The sequence below is a fragment of the Cucurbita maxima genome, unplaced genomic scaffold (assembly GCF_002738345.1).
Source record: "Cucurbita maxima cultivar Rimu unplaced genomic scaffold, Cmax_1.0 Cma_Scf00023, whole genome shotgun sequence".
In the NCBI taxonomy this organism is placed as follows: Eukaryota; Viridiplantae; Streptophyta; class Magnoliopsida; order Cucurbitales; family Cucurbitaceae; genus Cucurbita; species Cucurbita maxima.
This window is the reverse complement of record NW_019272039.1, coordinates 2,206,266-2,224,192: the sequence shown is the minus strand read 5'-3', so window position 1 is coordinate 2,224,192 and position 17,927 is coordinate 2,206,266. Positions and strand designations below refer to the sequence as shown.

At 36.2% G+C, this 17,927-nt stretch overlaps 2 protein-coding genes and 3 long non-coding RNA genes across 5 annotated transcripts in view; 2 read left to right on the top strand and 3 right to left on the bottom strand.

Annotated features, from left to right (window-relative positions):
• The window catches only part of LOC111496897 (probable inactive receptor kinase At5g10020), a 5,023-nt gene extending 1,109 nt beyond the window's left edge, over positions 1-3,914 (bottom strand). The window contains exons 1-2 of the mRNA XM_023147454.1: positions 2,326-3,914; positions 351-1,952 (exon numbers count right to left, since the gene is read on the bottom strand). Coding sequence (XP_023003222.1) covers positions 351-1,952; positions 2,326-3,268 — 2,545 coding nt within the window. The 5' untranslated portion in view covers positions 3,269-3,914. The remainder of the gene's footprint in view (positions 1-350; positions 1,953-2,325) is intronic.
• Positions 1-14,183, top strand: part of LOC111496908 — a 25,511-nt gene extending 11,328 nt beyond the window's left edge. The window contains exon 3 of the long non-coding RNA XR_002720533.1: positions 13,855-14,183. This is a non-coding gene — a long non-coding RNA (uncharacterized LOC111496908). The remainder of the gene's footprint in view (positions 1-13,854) is intronic.
• On the bottom strand, positions 5,764-8,326 carry LOC111496907. The gene is made up of 4 exons (XR_002720532.1): positions 8,210-8,326; positions 7,912-8,125; positions 6,735-6,898; positions 5,764-6,048 (listed from the first exon to the last, which is right to left on the bottom strand). It is a non-coding gene; the product is annotated as an uncharacterized LOC111496907 (long non-coding RNA).
• Positions 8,334-9,058, top strand: LOC111496905. The gene is made up of 2 exons (XR_002720531.1): positions 8,334-8,469; positions 8,547-9,058. It is a non-coding gene; the product is annotated as an uncharacterized LOC111496905 (long non-coding RNA).
• On the bottom strand, positions 9,199-17,927 carry LOC111496898 (protein ACTIVITY OF BC1 COMPLEX KINASE 8, chloroplastic-like). The gene is made up of 21 exons (XM_023147455.1): positions 17,301-17,927; positions 16,394-16,529; positions 16,108-16,274; positions 15,843-15,963; positions 15,612-15,712; positions 14,813-14,911; positions 14,520-14,630; positions 14,350-14,429; positions 14,190-14,259; positions 12,777-12,850; positions 12,575-12,644; positions 12,256-12,344; positions 11,375-11,499; positions 11,004-11,084; positions 10,863-10,923; positions 10,702-10,756; positions 10,517-10,615; positions 10,336-10,425; positions 10,016-10,075; positions 9,809-9,932; positions 9,199-9,666 (listed from the first exon to the last, which is right to left on the bottom strand). The coding sequence occupies exons 1-20, from the start codon at positions 17,778-17,780 to the stop codon at positions 9,816-9,818; spliced, it is 2,286 nt and encodes a 761-aa protein (XP_023003223.1). The 5' UTR covers positions 17,781-17,927; the 3' UTR covers positions 9,199-9,666; positions 9,809-9,815.

Here is a 17,927-nt window from a genome sequence, read left to right as displayed (position 1 = left end):
AACAAGATACAAGTATAATAAGAACATAGAGACAGCATCCAAAACAGGCCATTTTCAATTGTTGTGCGGTCATTCTTTCAAAGATAAAGCAAAAAATCCCATCAAAACTGTACGAAATTCAGGTTCAAAGAAATGGGAACACCTTCAAAGATAAGTTTAAAAGTTTTTAGTAGTTTGTTGAATCTTGCACCGTTTACTATCAACTACACAGGACGACGGGCAATAAAATTCAGCAGTTTAATTTGAAAGAAGAAACTATCCTGGTCAAGTGCAGTTCCATACAGTCAGCAACAGTAAAATATATTGGAAAAAAGAATCCAAACATGATAAGAAAGTTCAAACACTCTTACCGTAAAGATGTAAGGCTAAGCTATCTCCCAAAATATAGTCAACTAGAAGAAGCCGCTCTTGTTCTCTGGGACCCCAATAATAAGCTCGTAAAGGAACAATGCTCTTATGCCTCATTGATCCAATTTTTTTAACTTCCTTGGCAAATTCCTTCTTATGTTTGACCAGTCCGACACGTAACCACTTAACAGCCAGCATATGTCCACTATCGAGAGTAGCTTTATATAGTGTTCCATGGCTGCTTCTACCAAGAACTTCAGCCGGAGCTCTGGATAATTCCTCAGCAGTGAATAGCAGTGAATTGTCTAGAAAAAACAATTCTCCAGCTAATCGATCTGGTGAATACACATCTAGTGTCACAGGTTGTTCACGCCCATCAACAAACTGGTGTGAGGAAGATAGTGGGGATTCTGGGGAAGAATTTTTCCCAGAAGTAACGGGATGATCGTCGAGCAAATTAGGAATAATCATCGATGAACTTGTTGCAGCACCTCCAGGTAAAACATGTTCAGAAATCTCAGATAAGAATTCTGCTTGCCCTGATAATGATCTTGAAGTGGAGGTTAGTAAATGGTCATTTGACAAACTTGAAGAGGTTGGTGGAGGCTGATTGTTTGGTTGAAATTTGAAAAGAGAAGCCCCGAAATGTTCTATCTTAATGTCCCCCTCAGCACCTTGGCTGCTAAATATACTTCTTCCATGGAAATCTTTAAGTTGTGCTCTATGATAGGCCAGTAAAAGAAAAACAATCATCACAACTGCTCCAACTGAGGCAAGAATAATAGCTATTTGGATGTTAGCTTTAGGAGTATGATGTCTTCCTGGCTCGGAGAAATTATTTGGAATCGTGTTCTGAGGACCTATATCTTTTGGTAAGCTAAGTTTACCATTTCCAGGACGAAATGATGAGATAGGGAAGTTTCTTAGATTCTCTGGAACGTCACCTGAGAGATCATTGTAGGACACGTTAAAAACAAGTAGATTGGGAAGCATATCCGGGATTTTACCGGTAAATTTGTTGTTTGATAAATCAAGATACTCCAAGTCAATCAATCTGTTCAATTGAACAGGAAGCGATCCTGATAATTCATTCTTGGCAAGATTTAGCAATTTGAGCCTCACCAACTTATCTATCTCAGCTGAAATCCCACCAGTCAAGGAATTATTGGATAGATCAAGATATTCCATTGGCAAGTCTGAAGGTTTAACTAACAACTCACTAACACTTGAGCCTTGAAGGGGAATGGGACCCGTAAACCGGTTTCCTGAAAGATTGAGGCTGATCAAGGTAACAGATGATAAGAAACTAGCAGGGATCGTACCGCTAAGAGCATTTAAACTGAAGTCAACAGCAGATAAACTAGGAGAGCTCCCCAATGTAAACGGCAAAGGGCCAACTAAGAAATTATTTCTGACATTAAGCACCTTTAATCCCTCAAAGAAGGAAGTTGAGTTTGGGAAACTTCCTGAGAATTTGTTTGAACTTAAATCAAGAACCTCAAATTTGGCTTCCCAATTCTGCATAATTGATATGTCGCCAGATAAAGCATTTGATGAAAGATCCAAAAATTTCAAAGTAGACGAGTTGACGTGAAGAATCGAACCTGCAAGACAAATAATGAATCACATTCAGAAAGTGTAACGAACATCAAGTCACAGATGACAGTGTATGATCAGAAAATCAAAGTACAAGTTCATATCAGACAATAAAATTGGTCACAGGGTCATCATCATATAGTAAGAAAGATAATCTAAATGATCCTTTCTTGAAACCTGTTGAACTGAATTAGATTATCTATGAACACAACTTCATCGTTCATGTGACTTACTGATTTCAGGCCAAACATCACCAAAAACATCAAAAAGGAAAATAGAAACCATGATAGGAGATCTAAGTTGAATGCACCATCTAACAGTCAATCAATCTCCAGTGAACCATAAATAGTGGGGTAAGAGTAAGACAAAGCGATTCTTTACCTGTAAATGCATTGCCACTAAGATCCAATTCCTCCAATTGCAAAGACCTGTTTAACAGTTCTCCAGGCACCAAGCCGGATAAGAGATTATTACCAAGCCTTAAAATCCGCAGATTAGGCAAGGCCCCAAATGAAGGCAATTCTCCTATAATCTGGTTATGACCCATATCCAAAAGCACCAAGTTTCGAAATAACATGAGAGAGTCAGCGTCAAAGAACCCACCATTCAATCTATTGAAACTTACGTTGAAATTCTTCAAAGTATTAGCCAGACTAGAAATGCTCCCGGAGCCAACTGAAACTCCACCGTAGAACTCATTGTCGCTTAAATCAACATGTTCAACATTCCGCAGCTGAGAAACCAACAGGCCAATGTTCCCATAAAGTCGATTAGAGTGCAAATCCAATACCTTGAGCTGATTAAGATTTAATGTACCAACTGGAAACCCACCACTGAAGTGATTTACAGAGAAATTAAGATAGTTCAGATTGTAAAGATCATTGATCCGCGCTGGGATCGGCCCGTAAAATCTATTCAAAGACAGATCCAAATGCTGCAGACTATATAGTGTCCCAAGAGCTGGAACAAGCCTTCCAGTGAAATCATTCCCAGAAAGACTTAAATTCTTAAGGCTCTTAAGCCCAATCAGAGTCTGAAACTTCAACTCCCCTCCCAAGCCTAGATGGTCCAGCACAATTGCAGACACATTACCGTTCTCATCACAAGACACGCCAGTCCAGGACAAAGGACAACCATCGGAGTTCGAAACAAAGGCCAAATCCCACTTCCCCTGGAGCGAGTTGTGCGGATCTTTCTGAATCCCCTTCTTGAATTCAAGCAGGCAGTTGAGTTCAGAATCAGAGGCTGCGGAAACCAAGACGATAAGGAGATAAACGAAGTGAACAGAGAGAACTCCGTGGCATAAATAAGAAACGAGATTCATTGGTGACAATGTGGGAAACCCTAATAATTCATCGACGGATTTTGCCCACACTAGAAGAGAAGAGTACTCAAAACCCTAGAACCAGACCGAACGTCAAGAAAAGAAGAGAGAGAAAGTTGAGATAGAAGCGGAGTATATACATCAGAATCCAGACAACGAAGAGAGAGAGAGAAAGAGAAAGCGTTAAAAATGGCGGTTTTGGTCAGATGTGAAAGCCAAGTAAACCACAGTCAAACAAAAGGACAAAGCTCCAAAACAACTCGCCGGCTCCGAATCCATCTCCATTCTTCTGTCCTCTCCTCCCGCCGGTACTCTCCTCCGTCGCTTCACATGCTCTCACCTCCACAATAACGCCGACTTGACGCCGTCAGCACAAAAAAGAGTAAAGGTAAGAAGATTTTAGGTCAACAGAGATGGCTTCCTGTTTCTTCTTTGTTCTTCTACTGGTCGTTGATGTCAGGGCTGCTGGACTGAGAAGACGAAGGCAGTGCCAGTGAAGGGGAGGAGGAATCAGCCGGCGTTAAGAGGATTCCTTCTTCTTCTTTCTTTCTCTATCCCTCAGTTCCGCAGATAATCATGGAGGTTTTGATCGTAATGGAGGTGGATAACAGCTAAGCAAAATTTCTTAATATTTTTCTTACTTATCAAAAATAGTGTTTTATTTTTCTTTCAATTACAACAAATAAATTCCTCTGCTTTTTCTAATTCTTTCTTGGAAATTTACTAAAATAAGTAAATTGTACATTTATTTTCTTTTTTCGTCTTTTTTTTTTTTTAATATTTTGAAAAAGACCAAGATGTCCTGTCTTTTTCTAATGCCTAGATGTCTTCTTAAACATCCAACTTCTTGGACAAATAATGTCCCATAATTGACCTAGATTTATTTTCATAAATTTTGTTTCTCATTTTTGTCTTAATTTTTAAAATATATCTCACCAATCTCAAAATTAAAAATTTATAAAATAATTTAATTTTGTTAATTTGGAGAGGTAAATTCATAAATTTAAACCATCTACCTTCGAAAACGTTGAAAAATTACGAATATCTTAACTATGAACCGTTCGTTTTGTAAATTCAGTCGAACAAAATATTTTATATTATTATTACTATTTTAATTCATAATTATATTATTATGAAAATATATTTGGTTTTTTTATATTTTAGATGGCATCTTTTTTTTTTTTTTATAGATAACTTCTTTTGTTCTTAATTTTCAAAATTTTTATGTGTGAAAGAAGAATTAAACTTTTAATTCTTCGCTTAATAATATGTTATAATAAATCAATTTATGCTCGAGTTTCCACTTGATTGATTATTTTAATATTAAATTATTTATTTAATCTATAACATTTAATTTTGAGTTTTTTTATTTAAAAAATGATCATTTTTTAAAGTTTCATTTAATGTGAAATAAAACTCTAGACTTGTAATTTTATTGTGTAAAAGAAGGTAAAATATATATTTTTTTAATTCTGAAAATAGTTTGAAATGAATTCTAAATCAATTTCACGATTATTAATTTTTAAAAGAAAAAATAACAGGATAAATTATAATCGAAATTAATGACTTAACTAATTTGATATTGGTCGCTTAGATTACATGGCTTTTTTGTTTTTATTCCTTTTATTCTTTATTTTCTCTCTCTCCGTCCAATTTCCAAACTCTTCATTTTCTCCGATGGGTATTATCGTCGTTGCCAACTACCGGCGATTCGTCGTTTCAGCAACCGTTCCCCGTCGCCGTTTCTTCACTACTGCGATAAACACATGGTTTTCCCTTTAAAATTTCCACATAAAAAATGCAAAAAAAAAAAAAAAAAAAAAAAAAAAAAAAAAAAAAAAAAAAAAAAAAAAAATCACCGTCCATCGGTGCAGGCTTGGAAATGTTGAAGAGAAGGTCTAATCAGAACCAAAATCGTCAGCTTCTTCTTCCTCCATCGCCGCCGGAAACGAGCCAATTAAATGGAAAATCCGAGTCTTGGCGGCGCCAACTCTCCACCCCTAATCGCCTTTTGATGTTAGGAATCACGACTCTTTACAAGGATATGATATTGCCTTTTAGTGTTGAGAATCACGACTCTTTACGATAGTATGATATTATCCACTTTAAGCATGCTCTTATAGTTTTGTTTTGGGTTTTTCTAAAATGCCTCGTACCAATATAAGTTACTTTACTCACTTAAATTGACTAATATGGGACTCCTCCTTGCATAGTCTTGAGTCCAATCACTGTTAAATGATTAGCTTAACTTCTTCAAACTTTTTTGGGTTTGATTATTTTAGGTGCATGGTGTTAGATGAACACGACTCTTCATACTTTGAGCATGAGCTCTCATGATTTTGTTTTGCGATTTCCCAAAAAATCTCACACCAAGATAGTATTTTTTTAATTATAAACTTATGATCATTTCCTAAATTAGTTGACGTGGGACTTTCATCCAGCACGTGGGAGCTAAAGAAGGACGGCCGAACAGAAGCAAATATATAGAGAGAGAGATGGATTGTCAGAGATAATCAGACGCTTCACAATGGTATGATATTATCCACTTTAAGCATAAGCTTTCATGATTTGCTTTGAGTTTCTTCGAAAGGCCTGTTCAAATGGAGATAGTAGTACTCAAATTATAAACACAAATCAAACCTACACAGAAATAGTTGTTAATGATTTGCTACAGGAAGGACCGATTGTTGATGTCAACGAGGATAACACCCAGTGGAGAGACGAAGAGGAAGACGTTGAGTGAGAGATAAAAGAAATGGTAAAAGAAAAATCCATGCAATCTGAAAAAATAATATAGAATTAGTAAAGGCCATCCACCATTTAAATTTTGCAATTAACTCACCTAACATTTATAATCATTTTTCAAATTTAAAAAATTAAAAAGTATACCAATTCAAATTTCAAAAACTTAACCAAAAATATCAATTTTGACAACATTTTCCATTATTATCATTGAATGAAATATGCTAAAAACAAACAAATGTAGTTGTCCTATATGGTTTAAAGTCAATGAAGAAGCCAAGACACAAGTCTCTATCATTATCTTTAATTTATAACATATTATCATGATTAATTTTAAGTATTTCATCAATGACTCAAATAAATAATTTAATTTGAAAATTTAAAGTTGAAATTGAATATATAATATAATAATTATTATAATAAAAATATAAATTATATTCAAATATTGAATTAAAAATTATAATAAATATACACTCGTCTAATCAACAAACTTCGCATCAAAATTTTCACCATCTTAACGAAGTATTTAAAACTAACTCATACGACTTTTCCACTAAAAAAAAAATTCTTTCAAAAAAGCACTTTCTAGTAATTTACAAACATTTGAACATGTATTTGAAAAAGAATACCAATAATTAAAAGCAATGACCATATAAAAACACTAAAAATTTATCACATTTGCATTGCCAGTTTGGCCTTTGTGAAAATTGAGCAGCGAGAATACCTGGCAGTTTTGGCCTTATTGCTGGCCACATTCTCTCTTGAACACGCACACAGCCATCCACCAGAGCTCTACAAGTGGCAAATCTGTGGCTTTTTTAGGGTAAAAAAAGGTGCCCCCACCTCTTTTTCTCATAAGCTTGCCTTCATCCAAACCCTGCTTTTACCCTGAACATTCAACAGATGCACAAGTTCATCTGATAAAACTCTTGATATTAACAGGGCAAAAGGTGATTAGATAAAGAAGAAATCAGCCCTCTAAATAATGATAGGAAATTTCCAAGAGTATTATTTTTTGGTTCCACAAGAAGAAGTATGGCCCAAGCCAACTATGAGAAAACTGGTTTCTCAAGCAATGTGTAATTAATATTATAAGTTTGATTCCTTCCAAACAGGCTTAAAAAAAAATCACAATTTCATATTGTGAACCTTTTTGGCAGTTCAAGCAAAAATTAAGGTTTCTGTACTCAAAAGGCAATTTTTTTTTATTAAGAATGAAGTCGACCAAATTTGGGAGAACTGGAAAAGCTCTATCCAAGGTGTAATAGAATTCCTAGAACGTGTAACTAAATGCCTTTAAGAAAAACCATCAACAATTTAAAGCAGTGGGAATTTCAATGTCATGTCAGAATATATAAACAAGGTTCAGAGTAGTTAATGGAGTCTAGGTAAATACATTTATCACAATTTATTTTACAAACCCATCCATTATTTAAATACTATATATATCTCAACTTGCAATATTATATGGATTTAAGACTCCTTCCCTTTAAAAAAGGCCATGGTAGCACATTACCTAACACGCACACACACATATAAAATGATTCCCTGTAAAGGATAGAGATTATAAAAAGATGCAATCACATTGTGACTCTTCTAATATATTGACCAAATCAATTGGTTGTATTGTTCACGATTTTCTACATAAGATCTGCACGACGTGATTTCGATGGCAGAAAATGGCATCTTAGGTGACTTTCATATTGACCAAATTATTCTGTCATATTGTTCATAATTTTCTGCATAAGATCTGTACTAAGTGATTTAATTGACAGAAGATAGCATCGTATAAGTAAGCAGCAGCTAATGCCTGTTCATAATCTGATGCTCTAAGATGATTCATTTGAGTTCCCTATTTAGTCAATAAGTTCGCAAAATAATTAACAAAATAAAGGTCGAACCTGTAGGCTGGCGGTGGGGGGCGAGTGAGTGGCTAGCAACGTGAGCGTGGATCAGCAACCAGACCAAGAGAGAAGTGACAGCTCGGAGAATCTTGAAGATAAAACCAAATTAATAGCAACTTTCCACGCACCTCAGCTCCCTTCATTTTGTTTATGGATGCATTCGACAGAGGCACCAAGAAAGCCAACCCATTTCCTTGAGGGTCGAGCTTCGCTGCCAAGGAATCAGGCGACAGGTCAAAAGCAAGCTCAATTTCACAAAAGCACATCTATCAAAAAGATTAGAAATTAGTTGTACCAGTATAATATTTTTGTCTGAAGAAGCTTTCAAGATCTTGTCTTGTCGGTGCATGTCTAGTTTCTGAATCCCATCATCTGAAGCTTCTTCATCTTATAAAACGCCACTTACTCCTAGTTTGACAGCAAAACTTTCTCCACTCAATGAGATCCCTAAGATTTGCTATCTTTCTGATTTTCTTCTTCTGCTTTGCTCTGGTTGGGCATGGACGTGCAAAATCCAATGAACTAGTGGTGGGTTCCATTAAATCCTTCCATTTGGTAAGCCTCTCTTTCTGTGTCTCTGTTTCTCTCTTTCTCTGAGTTCATACTGTATAAAATGATGGTTCTTACATTAGGGGCAGACACAGGGAAGATCCAAGTGTCAAGATGTTAGTGATGAATGCAAAATGGGGGGAGGCAGAAAAGAGAGTGTTTTTGAACATGAAGACTATGTCTACACTCAATCTATTCCTTAGTTTATGCAAACTCCATGCAATCTAAATTTCTTACTTCAGTGGCAGAGATAATAAGAGAATCATAACCTGTGTCCATGCCTCATTTGTCAAGTAGCAGCAGCAATTCACAAGCAGTTTAAAGCTTCAAACTTCTTTCCTTTGTGGAAACTGCAACTCCTCTGAAGATGACGTTTCTGGCTGCATGGTAAATAGTGCCTTTGTATTTGCAAAATAAAGGGAAGGTATTGGTGTGAAAATGGTAAATGTTAAGTGCGGAGGAGGATGGGATAAAATAAAATGTTCCAAACATGAAGGCTGTCTTCAGCCAACAACTCTTTCGATTGTGCAAAGTTCCATAACTCATGCTGTCTAAAATATCTACTCAAATGAGAATAATTACAGTGTAAACGAAACTCTTCTAATGAGTCGAGTATATACCTTTTCCAAGTAACTGTAGTTCATAACGAGAACTGAAGTTTCAACCTTAGTGGTACCTTTTTGCAGTCCACTTGATTCTGGCGCGAAAGATGGATGAGAGAATGAAACAAGCAAAAAAAACATGACCCCAGAAATGGGATTTAGAATTAAGTTATCTATTGCATCTACATATTATATACATAAACGATGGGAGGAAAATAATTCAATGTTGCAGCATTCTGCATAATACATTAACATTTTCCAATATCTAATGAAAACGGTACATACATTATTCCATATTTTCACCGACTAATTGTTTAAACTATAACTGCTGCCAGACTCGATGACACACCTGTGGAGTGCTTATGAGGCAAGCTCAAAATACTCAGAAAACAGAGCTGGTTAACCAACCATATGGAGAAAATCAATTCGTATCATATGATTTCAGTAAACTCGGAAGAAGTGCTCACGTTTTCAACCCAAATCATCTAATGTAATCTTTAGATGATGTATACCTCAGGCTACAGACCAGAGCTTTCAAACAACTATGTGATGATGAATTGTAAGCAGATTCATTTGCTGTGGTGATTCATAACTCTGAAACCTGAAACATGTCCATTTGGAAGGTCGTGATGTTCAGGATCACTTAAATTCAACATATATTTTCAAGGAATTGTATCCACGTGCGAGGGCAATGCCATGTCACGAAAGGGCAGGAAGAGGGGAGGCGGTAAGGAATTACTTACCTATTTTTCACGCGGTTCCTGTTATCAACTTCTCCCGCTCATCTATTCTTTTGACTTTGATAAGACCGATGAGGACTTGGAGCCCAAAAAAGGCACAACATATGTAGGCAATAGTGGCAGGCATCTGAAAAAAGTATAGCAACTATTCAATAATCATAAGGCAATAAAGATGGCAGCAAGTTTAGAGAAAACAAGAGCACCTCTTACCCGAATAGAATTGATATATAATATTGTTGCAAGGTTGATTAGGCTTCCAGCAGCTATTGCCTGTTAATGGTCAAAAGATGGGATATTGAACTTGCCAGAATATAATCATTCCAACATATGCAGAAAGTTGTACAAATATTCGTCTATAACTCTTACAAAAAAAAAATATATCTGGATCTTGGTAGACCTCCCAACCTTCATACGTAGAAGGATGGGAGGTCAATAAGATCTCTATGGATCCCAACTGATAATGTGGTCGAAATATGTTAACATGCAAACAAGCCCACCAGGCAAGCATGTGAAACAACTGAAAAACTCACATTTCCTAGCGTCTTCTGAACTGTTGCAACACGTTGGAATGCTCTTTCAGATTCCAAAGCCCGAACTCTAAGCTTGAGATCACCTTGCTCCTGTTGATTAAATAAAATTCAGGTCCAATATGAAAGTTACATCTAAGGTCTGACATGCCCATTGATTTCAGGGAAGGTTTGTCATCATTACCAGTCTTTGGATAACTTCAGCAAGTTTTTCAACTCTTTCGGCCTGTCTAAATAAGTTATAGAATGCACGAGACTGCCTATCCCATCTCTTTCTGAAGTCCTGAACGTTTGTAGGATTGAAAATCAAGCTCGCAATAAGAAAATTATGTGAAATACGACGAAGTGGAAAAGGACAATCATGTTTACCTTCACGGCAACCTCAACTCCAGCTTCCCGAAATTTCAATAATTCCAGAGCATATCTAAATGATGAGCATAACGCCATGTAAGATAAACAGAAAAACTTTCACATCCTAAAATGTCAAGATTAGAGGAGTTTAAAATATTGTAAGCCCTGACAAAACTCACGGCTTGGCAATTTCAGTAATATCAAATCGTGGGTCGAGGCCTTTCCCAATGCCATCTAATACTGCAGGAATAGTTTGTTTTTCAGCGTTTAATGTCATTATACGATTTTGCAACTGTTCCTTCATATTTATTGTAAATTACCTGAAAATGCTCTAACAACAAATGTGAATGTGGCAGGAAACCGAAATGGTTGGTCTGCTGCAATGGCTAATAGATCTTCTCCTGTTAGGAGAGTGCAACAACTATGAGCGGGACTCTATACACAAGCTCACTACGATTTTTGTAGCATCAAGTATAAAACAACATTATTATATCGTACAATTTGAAAGGAGAAACTTTGTAATCATCTGATAATCACTTAGATTAGATATTCATATGCAGACTCTCGTATTTCACTTAGGAATAAAGAGAGATTTTTTCTTTTTCTTTTTCTTTTTAATAATGATTATAATAATAAAAGGAAATTTTTAAAGCATAATGGGACACGGGGACTGCTCGACAGGGTTACATACCAATTGCAGCTAGACGTTCCTTTTTCTTCATCAACTTTTCCTCCTTGGTCAGTGGTTTCTTAAAGCCAAGTTCTGCGGTTGCCATCTCTCTCTCCTTTCTCTGTGCAGCCAAACGTTCTTCAAAACTGAGAGTTTGAGTTCAAAAGTCCATGGTCAGAAAATTTGTGCAGAATGGATTTACAAGATGATTTTAATTTGACCAACAGTTGCTTGCTTAGTTCAAACAAGTAACGATTAAACATGCTGTTGTTTTAAAAGGAATAATCTAATTTATTAATACAAATCTACACATACTGCCCATGATAACCAAAAGATTAAGGTTGAGCCCAACAAAAGTTACAACACTACAGTACACATCTAACTGTGAGCTCGATCATCAGAAGCGGTGTCATTGAACTCTCAGATTGATTCCTAATTTGGCCTGTACTCCTAATAGGTAAAATAACCTCGCATGACTAATGAGTTTGTTATAATATTAAAATGAAAATCCATGTACACCGCATTTTCATTTTTATGAGACTCATAAACAGCATTTTCAACGAGAAGAAAAGGCCCTCGGAAGGGGTTCCTGAATCTCTCTTTTTGGCTCTCAGTTGGTGAATAAATGTTGCTCCTCATCACAATTATAGTATGAACTCACTTTTAACAGATTGGGGGTTTTTCAAGCCTCCCCTCAGTTTGGAGATTTTCTTATTGATGTTCCACGTCTAAAAAGTACCAAAGAAAAATCCTTTTCAAATCTAACAATTACCAAAAGGAAAAAGAAAAAGAAGAAAACGAAGAAGAAGAAGAAGAAAGACAGGAATAAGAAAGAATGAAGGAAATGAATATTGATCAGTGGGGTATTTTCTAAGTTCATTCAAGTTTCTCCTTCAATAAACCTGTTGAGGAAGAATTGAGCTGTTCGTCTAACAGCAGTCATGTCTCCAGTAGGCACAAGAACTCCCATTTGAATCATTGCTTGAAGAACCTGCACTAAAGAAGAATTCTTGTAAACAATTGAACATTATAAGGCATGTTATGGCTAAAAACATATTTACGCTTCATCAAGGCATAAATAAAGGTACTGGTATATCACCTTAAGGTGGCAGAAACAGAAATACACTTCACATGGTCAAATGAAAGGTGGCAGAAACAGAAACAGAAATACACTTCACATGGTCAAATGAAAGGCAATGGTGCATTTTAAGAAACCAGTACCTTGTCCGGATCTTTCTCATACACTCCATAGAACGTTTCTAGCAAACCCTCTCTGATATTTGAACTGATACTGCAAGGCACCAATACAGCAATATGTTAGCAAAATATCCTGGCCATTTAAGATTGATTTTCTCTCTTTCTTTGTTTTTATTGGATGGGGGCGTAATTTCATAGTTGGACGCAAGCAAGCACATTCCAATACCTCCCCATCATTCCAAAATCATAAAAGATCAACCTTCCTCCATTGACATCATCGACAGCAATATTTCCAGGATGCTGAAAAAAAGGTACATTTCAAGTTCAAAAACCTCTGTCGAAAAATTTAAAAACAAAGAAAAAGGCAAGCAGTACACCTGATTCCAATAACCTACATTCAATAACATCTAGAAGATGGATGCAAGCACGGCAGACATCTTGGAAGTTTGACCATATAAATATTTTATCTTCAATTTCAAACTTTATCTTTTCAGAGAAGATGCACTGAAAACTTGAGAAATTCATCCTATTAAAAATATTACTGCGAGAAGTTTTTCCATTTTCTTTTTCTAATTGAAAAACTGTTCAGTTGATATGACTGGTATTATCCATTCCCCTGTCATTTAACAGCGAGAGCTCTAGACGTGCTAAAGAAACATTTAAGGGCAGGGTTTAGACAGTGGTTTCTGTTGTTTCTTTTCATCTTATGCTTTTTATGAGTAATTTGGCTTGAGTGAGGATAGGGAGTATTTACTGGTCCTCTCTAGTCAGTTGGGAGTTTGAGCCTTAGGGTAAATGTTCTTTCATCTTAGGGCAGTGTTCAGACAGTGGTTTCTGTTGTTTCTTTTCATCTTATGCTTTTTATGAGTAATTTGGCTTGAGTGAGGATAGGGAGTATTTACTGGTCCTCTCTAGTCAGTTGGGAGTTTGAGCCTTAGGGTAAATGTTCTTTCATCTTAGGGCAGTGTTCAGACAGTGGTTTCTGTTGTTTCTTTTCATCTNATGCTTTTTATGAGTAATTTGGCTTGAGTGAGGATAGACAGTGGTTTCTGTTGTTTCTTTTCATCTTATGCTTTTTATGAGTAATTTGGCTTGAGTGAGGATAGGGAGTGGTTTCTGTTGTTTCTTTTCATCTTATGCTTTTTATGAGTAATTTGGCTTGAGTGAGGATAGGGAGTATTTACTGGTCCTCTCTAGTCAGTTGGGAGTTTGAGCCTTAGGGTAAATGTTCTTTCCCCTGGATATCAATTTATTGTAAGGGAATAACTTACATAATCACAACAGAAAAGCTGCAAGGTTGGTAGTATCAGGTCATCCAAAGCAATGATTCTATTGGACATACAGATACAAGAGTATGACGTCTATGCACTGCCAGTAATGTATGTTCTCTCAATGTACAGTAGCCGTAAAAGGAGGCGGTATCAGTTTGAAGCTCCACCATAGATTTAGGTTTTAAACGCATCATATTTACATTCCACATTATTCAAGTCTGTAAGATAACTTATATAATACTTCATATGAAGTTCAATGAAGTATCTGAGGCACTTACACCAACTTTAACCATAATCAAGTACAATAGAAAATCCCAGGTATTTTAAAGCTTAAATAACATAAACGAGAAGTAGTAGTCAGAGCTCACAGGATCTGCGTGGAAGAATCCATGAGACAGAATTTGCTCCAGGTAAGATTCAACTGCATAACGACCTAGACTGTATGTATCACATAAGACCAATGGTAACAATGAGTTAATTTCCTGCAATTATCATAAATGAAGATGAAAAATTGAAGATGATATTGACCGTTTTCGATCAATGCCTAGTTGATCCAGAGCTTTAATCTTATTTATTTTGATTCCAGGGACATACTCCATAGTCAGAACCTGAAGTCGTTTCAAAATGATAAACAATAGAAGTAAGGACAATGTGCTAAACGCAATAATTGTTTAATTGTACAAACTAATTGATAACACCTGTGGAGTAGTATAGTCCCAAAATATTGATGGGACTTTCACGTAGTCCAAGCTTTTAAAGTTGTTTGCAAACTGCTCGGCATTAGCTGCTTCCTTGGTGTAATCTATTTCCTGAAATTTACATAATATTAGGAATAATGAGAATTTATACACAGGCATAGAATTTGAGAGAAATAAGTAAAAGATTGAATACTTCTGAATCAAAAAAAGTCTGCAGTTTAATAATAAGATTTTATATTATCTAACATATCAGTAGTTGTGTCTAAAATTAATAGTTGAGCGAATGCTGATACCTGATACAGGACGTTAGCACACTCATCATATATAGCAACCCAATCTCTCTTTGCACCATCTGACTTAGGATCAAATTTTTGAAGGTATTCTGCTATGACCTGCAAAAAAATATCAAAGGTTTTGATGCATAACGGTAATTCCTTTCAACTATACAAATTCGATAGTTTTAGAAAATTTGATCGTGGAAGTGACAAACAGGAGTTCAGTGTTTTAAATGTTGCAGGCATGCGCTTAGCAGAACTTAAAGAGATCCATAATTTTGCTTAATAGTTCAATACTCATTTCTTCATTTTCTCACGCGAAAGTTTCATTCTCCTCTTTCTCCTTTTCTTTTCTTTTTTTTTCCTTCCCTCTTCTTCTCTCCCTCCTCTTTAGCTCATTGTACACCATTTATTTTGTCAACAAATGTATATCAATCATTTCCTTTCTTGATTTTTATTTGTATTCTTAGCAACTTATTAATATTACTGTAATACTTCTACAACAATTTGCCAATTAAAAAAACTGAAAAATAAATTCCACCATTAAATTTTCATACCCCTAGGAACCTTTGCATTTTAAAAAAGCATTGACATAGCTTAATGACAAACAAATTGATATATTTACCACAATTTATTAAGGAAAAATAGAAGATACAAGAAAATTAGTTTCGCCAGAAAAAATGTATCTGAGGCCATGCATCTAACTAGAGAGGACACACAGACATGAATAAAATAAATGCAGTGAGATCACTACAATTCTGATTTCTGAGCACACACAAAAACAGAAATAGGAAATTCAGTCAATGTTGAAACTAACCCTTAGGTTCTTAAGGTCAATGTCAAAGAGTTCCTTTAGACTTGGCCTTTGGACTTTCACCACAACCTCCTGCCCCTTCAATCTTGCACGATGAACTTGACCTGAACAAAGACACTTTTGATGTTAAGTTTTCTAATCAGCCATGAAACAGAGAATTCCAAAATGCTTTAGCTCAACAGAATTTCCCAACAAATATCATGGTAAGCCACAGAAAATGTGAATCAAGTTTACCAAGACTAGCAGCTGCTATTGGTTCACGATCAAACCAATCAAATATATTGTCCAAAGGACCTCCAAGCTCTTCTTCAACTATTGATATTGCTGTCTCAGATGGGAAGGGAGGAACTTGATCCTAAATTGAAAATGAGAATCCATCAGCCTAAGCAAGATAGATTGAAATATGTCATCATTCCAACTGAAAACATATATATTTCATATGCAACAGGCCTACGCACAGACTGGTGCTGGTGCAAGCATAGATAAGTGAATTTTTAACCTGAAGTTCTGATAACTGGTCAACATATTCTTGTGGTAGAATGTCCACTCTTGTGGAAAACTGCTGTCCAATTTTAATAAACGTTGGACCTAATCTTAGAATGCTTTCTTTCAACCATTTGGCAAGGATCTTTCTTCTGGAAACCTGCTTCTCCTCTGTCATTCCTCCTAAAAGCAAATAAAAGACCATGAAATAAGGTGAGAACTCCTATCATCCAATAGCATTATGAAATCCAAAGAGAAAATTTGTGTATCATGTTTGGCATTGATGTTGCCGAAGGGCTCACCTCGATAAGTAAATTTCTGACTGTTAAGCCAAGCCTTAATGATAAAAGTAAAAACAAATCCCCATATCTCCAAGGTTCTCTGAATTGTTGAATATGTTTTAAATCTATTCCAGCGTCCACCAGGTGCCACAGAAACCTGAAGAATGACCGAATATGGAATCCTTAAGAATGACCGAAAATGGAATAAAAAACAGCCTGAAAAGGAGAGATTAAAATGATCGAAAGTATGGAGGAAAGTGCAAGGATTGTTGATGCTTCATACCTACACTACCAGGTTTAATTTCATAATGAGAAAACACATCCCAAAAGTAGCAGCTTTTCATCAAGAAGAACTCAGATTTGCAAATTATATCACTAAGACATGTTTATTACCAGGATTGGTGCAATCTTATTTTAAGACCATAACGCTTACTCCAAGTTTTTTAGTCCAGAATTTAAGATTGCATTTGACAGTTACACACTGCTAAATAGACCAGGTAATAGAAGGTACTATGAACTTTTAAGGCTTACTAAATCACAATTTGACCCAAAAGTTTTCGACTAATCCAATTCACTCAATGTCACCCCTTACTTGTGGGTTTCGGTAGTAACTTTGATTTACCGCGTCCAAAACATGGATTATCAGATTAAAATGGAGATGGAGGAAATCATTATCTTCTGGTTAAGTATCATGTAAAACCACCGCTACACCCAAATGAAGCTCTGATCTAGAACTTGAGACCTCCCAAATAAGCTGTTCTAGTAATCAGAAATTGCAAGCGCACATATAATAGCTACATGAAGATTGAAAATAAAAACCTCCAAATTACGTAGAATCCCTTCGTCAATGGAATCAAATAATAACAACAAGAAACAAGCAGAAACTGAGCAAAGAAATACGAAACTTGAAGTAAACCGATAATCAAACCTCGGTCTGTTGCTGTTCACTCCGCTTGAACCAAGCCTCTTCTTTACCAATCTCCTCTATCCTCTTCTTCCTCCCCTCCTCCGTCGACTCCGAAGCTTGAATTTCCCCCACCACCGTCGCAGCAACACCATTTCCATTAACATACTTCATTAAGCTCCCATTACTACTATCAGTCTCACTCTCCACAACCGTAACTCCACCATTAACCCAGCCATTATACTTGTAATCGCCATTCTCCTTGTAAGCAGCTCCATTGCCACCAAGTTCATAACCATTAACTTCCTTGATCAACTCGCTCTCTCTCTTGTCAACAATCACTCCGTCTTCTCTAACAGCCTTGACTTTAGTCCGAAAAAGAACACGAAAACTACAGCTTCTAGAGAGAGGAATCCTATAGTGCGAACATCTGGAACTGGAAATAGACAGAAGCCGCTTCGGCGAGACGAATACAAGTTCCGGTAAAGGCAATGAAGTAGCCATGAATCATGTGCCGAAATTGAAGCTCACTGAATCATGTGCTGGAACCCTAGCTCTGAAGCGCGGGAGAACCAAAGAGACGGTAATGGCGGAACGAGCGAAGACGTGGAAGAGAGAAGGAGAAGGTAGAGAACGGACGGAGAGCCAGAA

Coding starts and splice junctions, on each gene's coding strand:
- LOC111496898 (XM_023147455.1), bottom strand. CDS start 17,780: ATGGCTACTTCATTGCCTTTACCGGAACTTGTATTCGTCTCGCCGAAG. Junction 12,345..12,574: donor ATGAGAAAGATCCGGACAAG/GTACTGGTTTCT, acceptor TCTTTAGTGCAG/GTTCTTCAAGCAATGATTCA. Junction 10,616..10,701: donor GAGTTGAGGTTGCCGTGAAG/GTAAACATGATT, acceptor ACAAACGTTCAG/GACTTCAGAAAGAGATGGGA.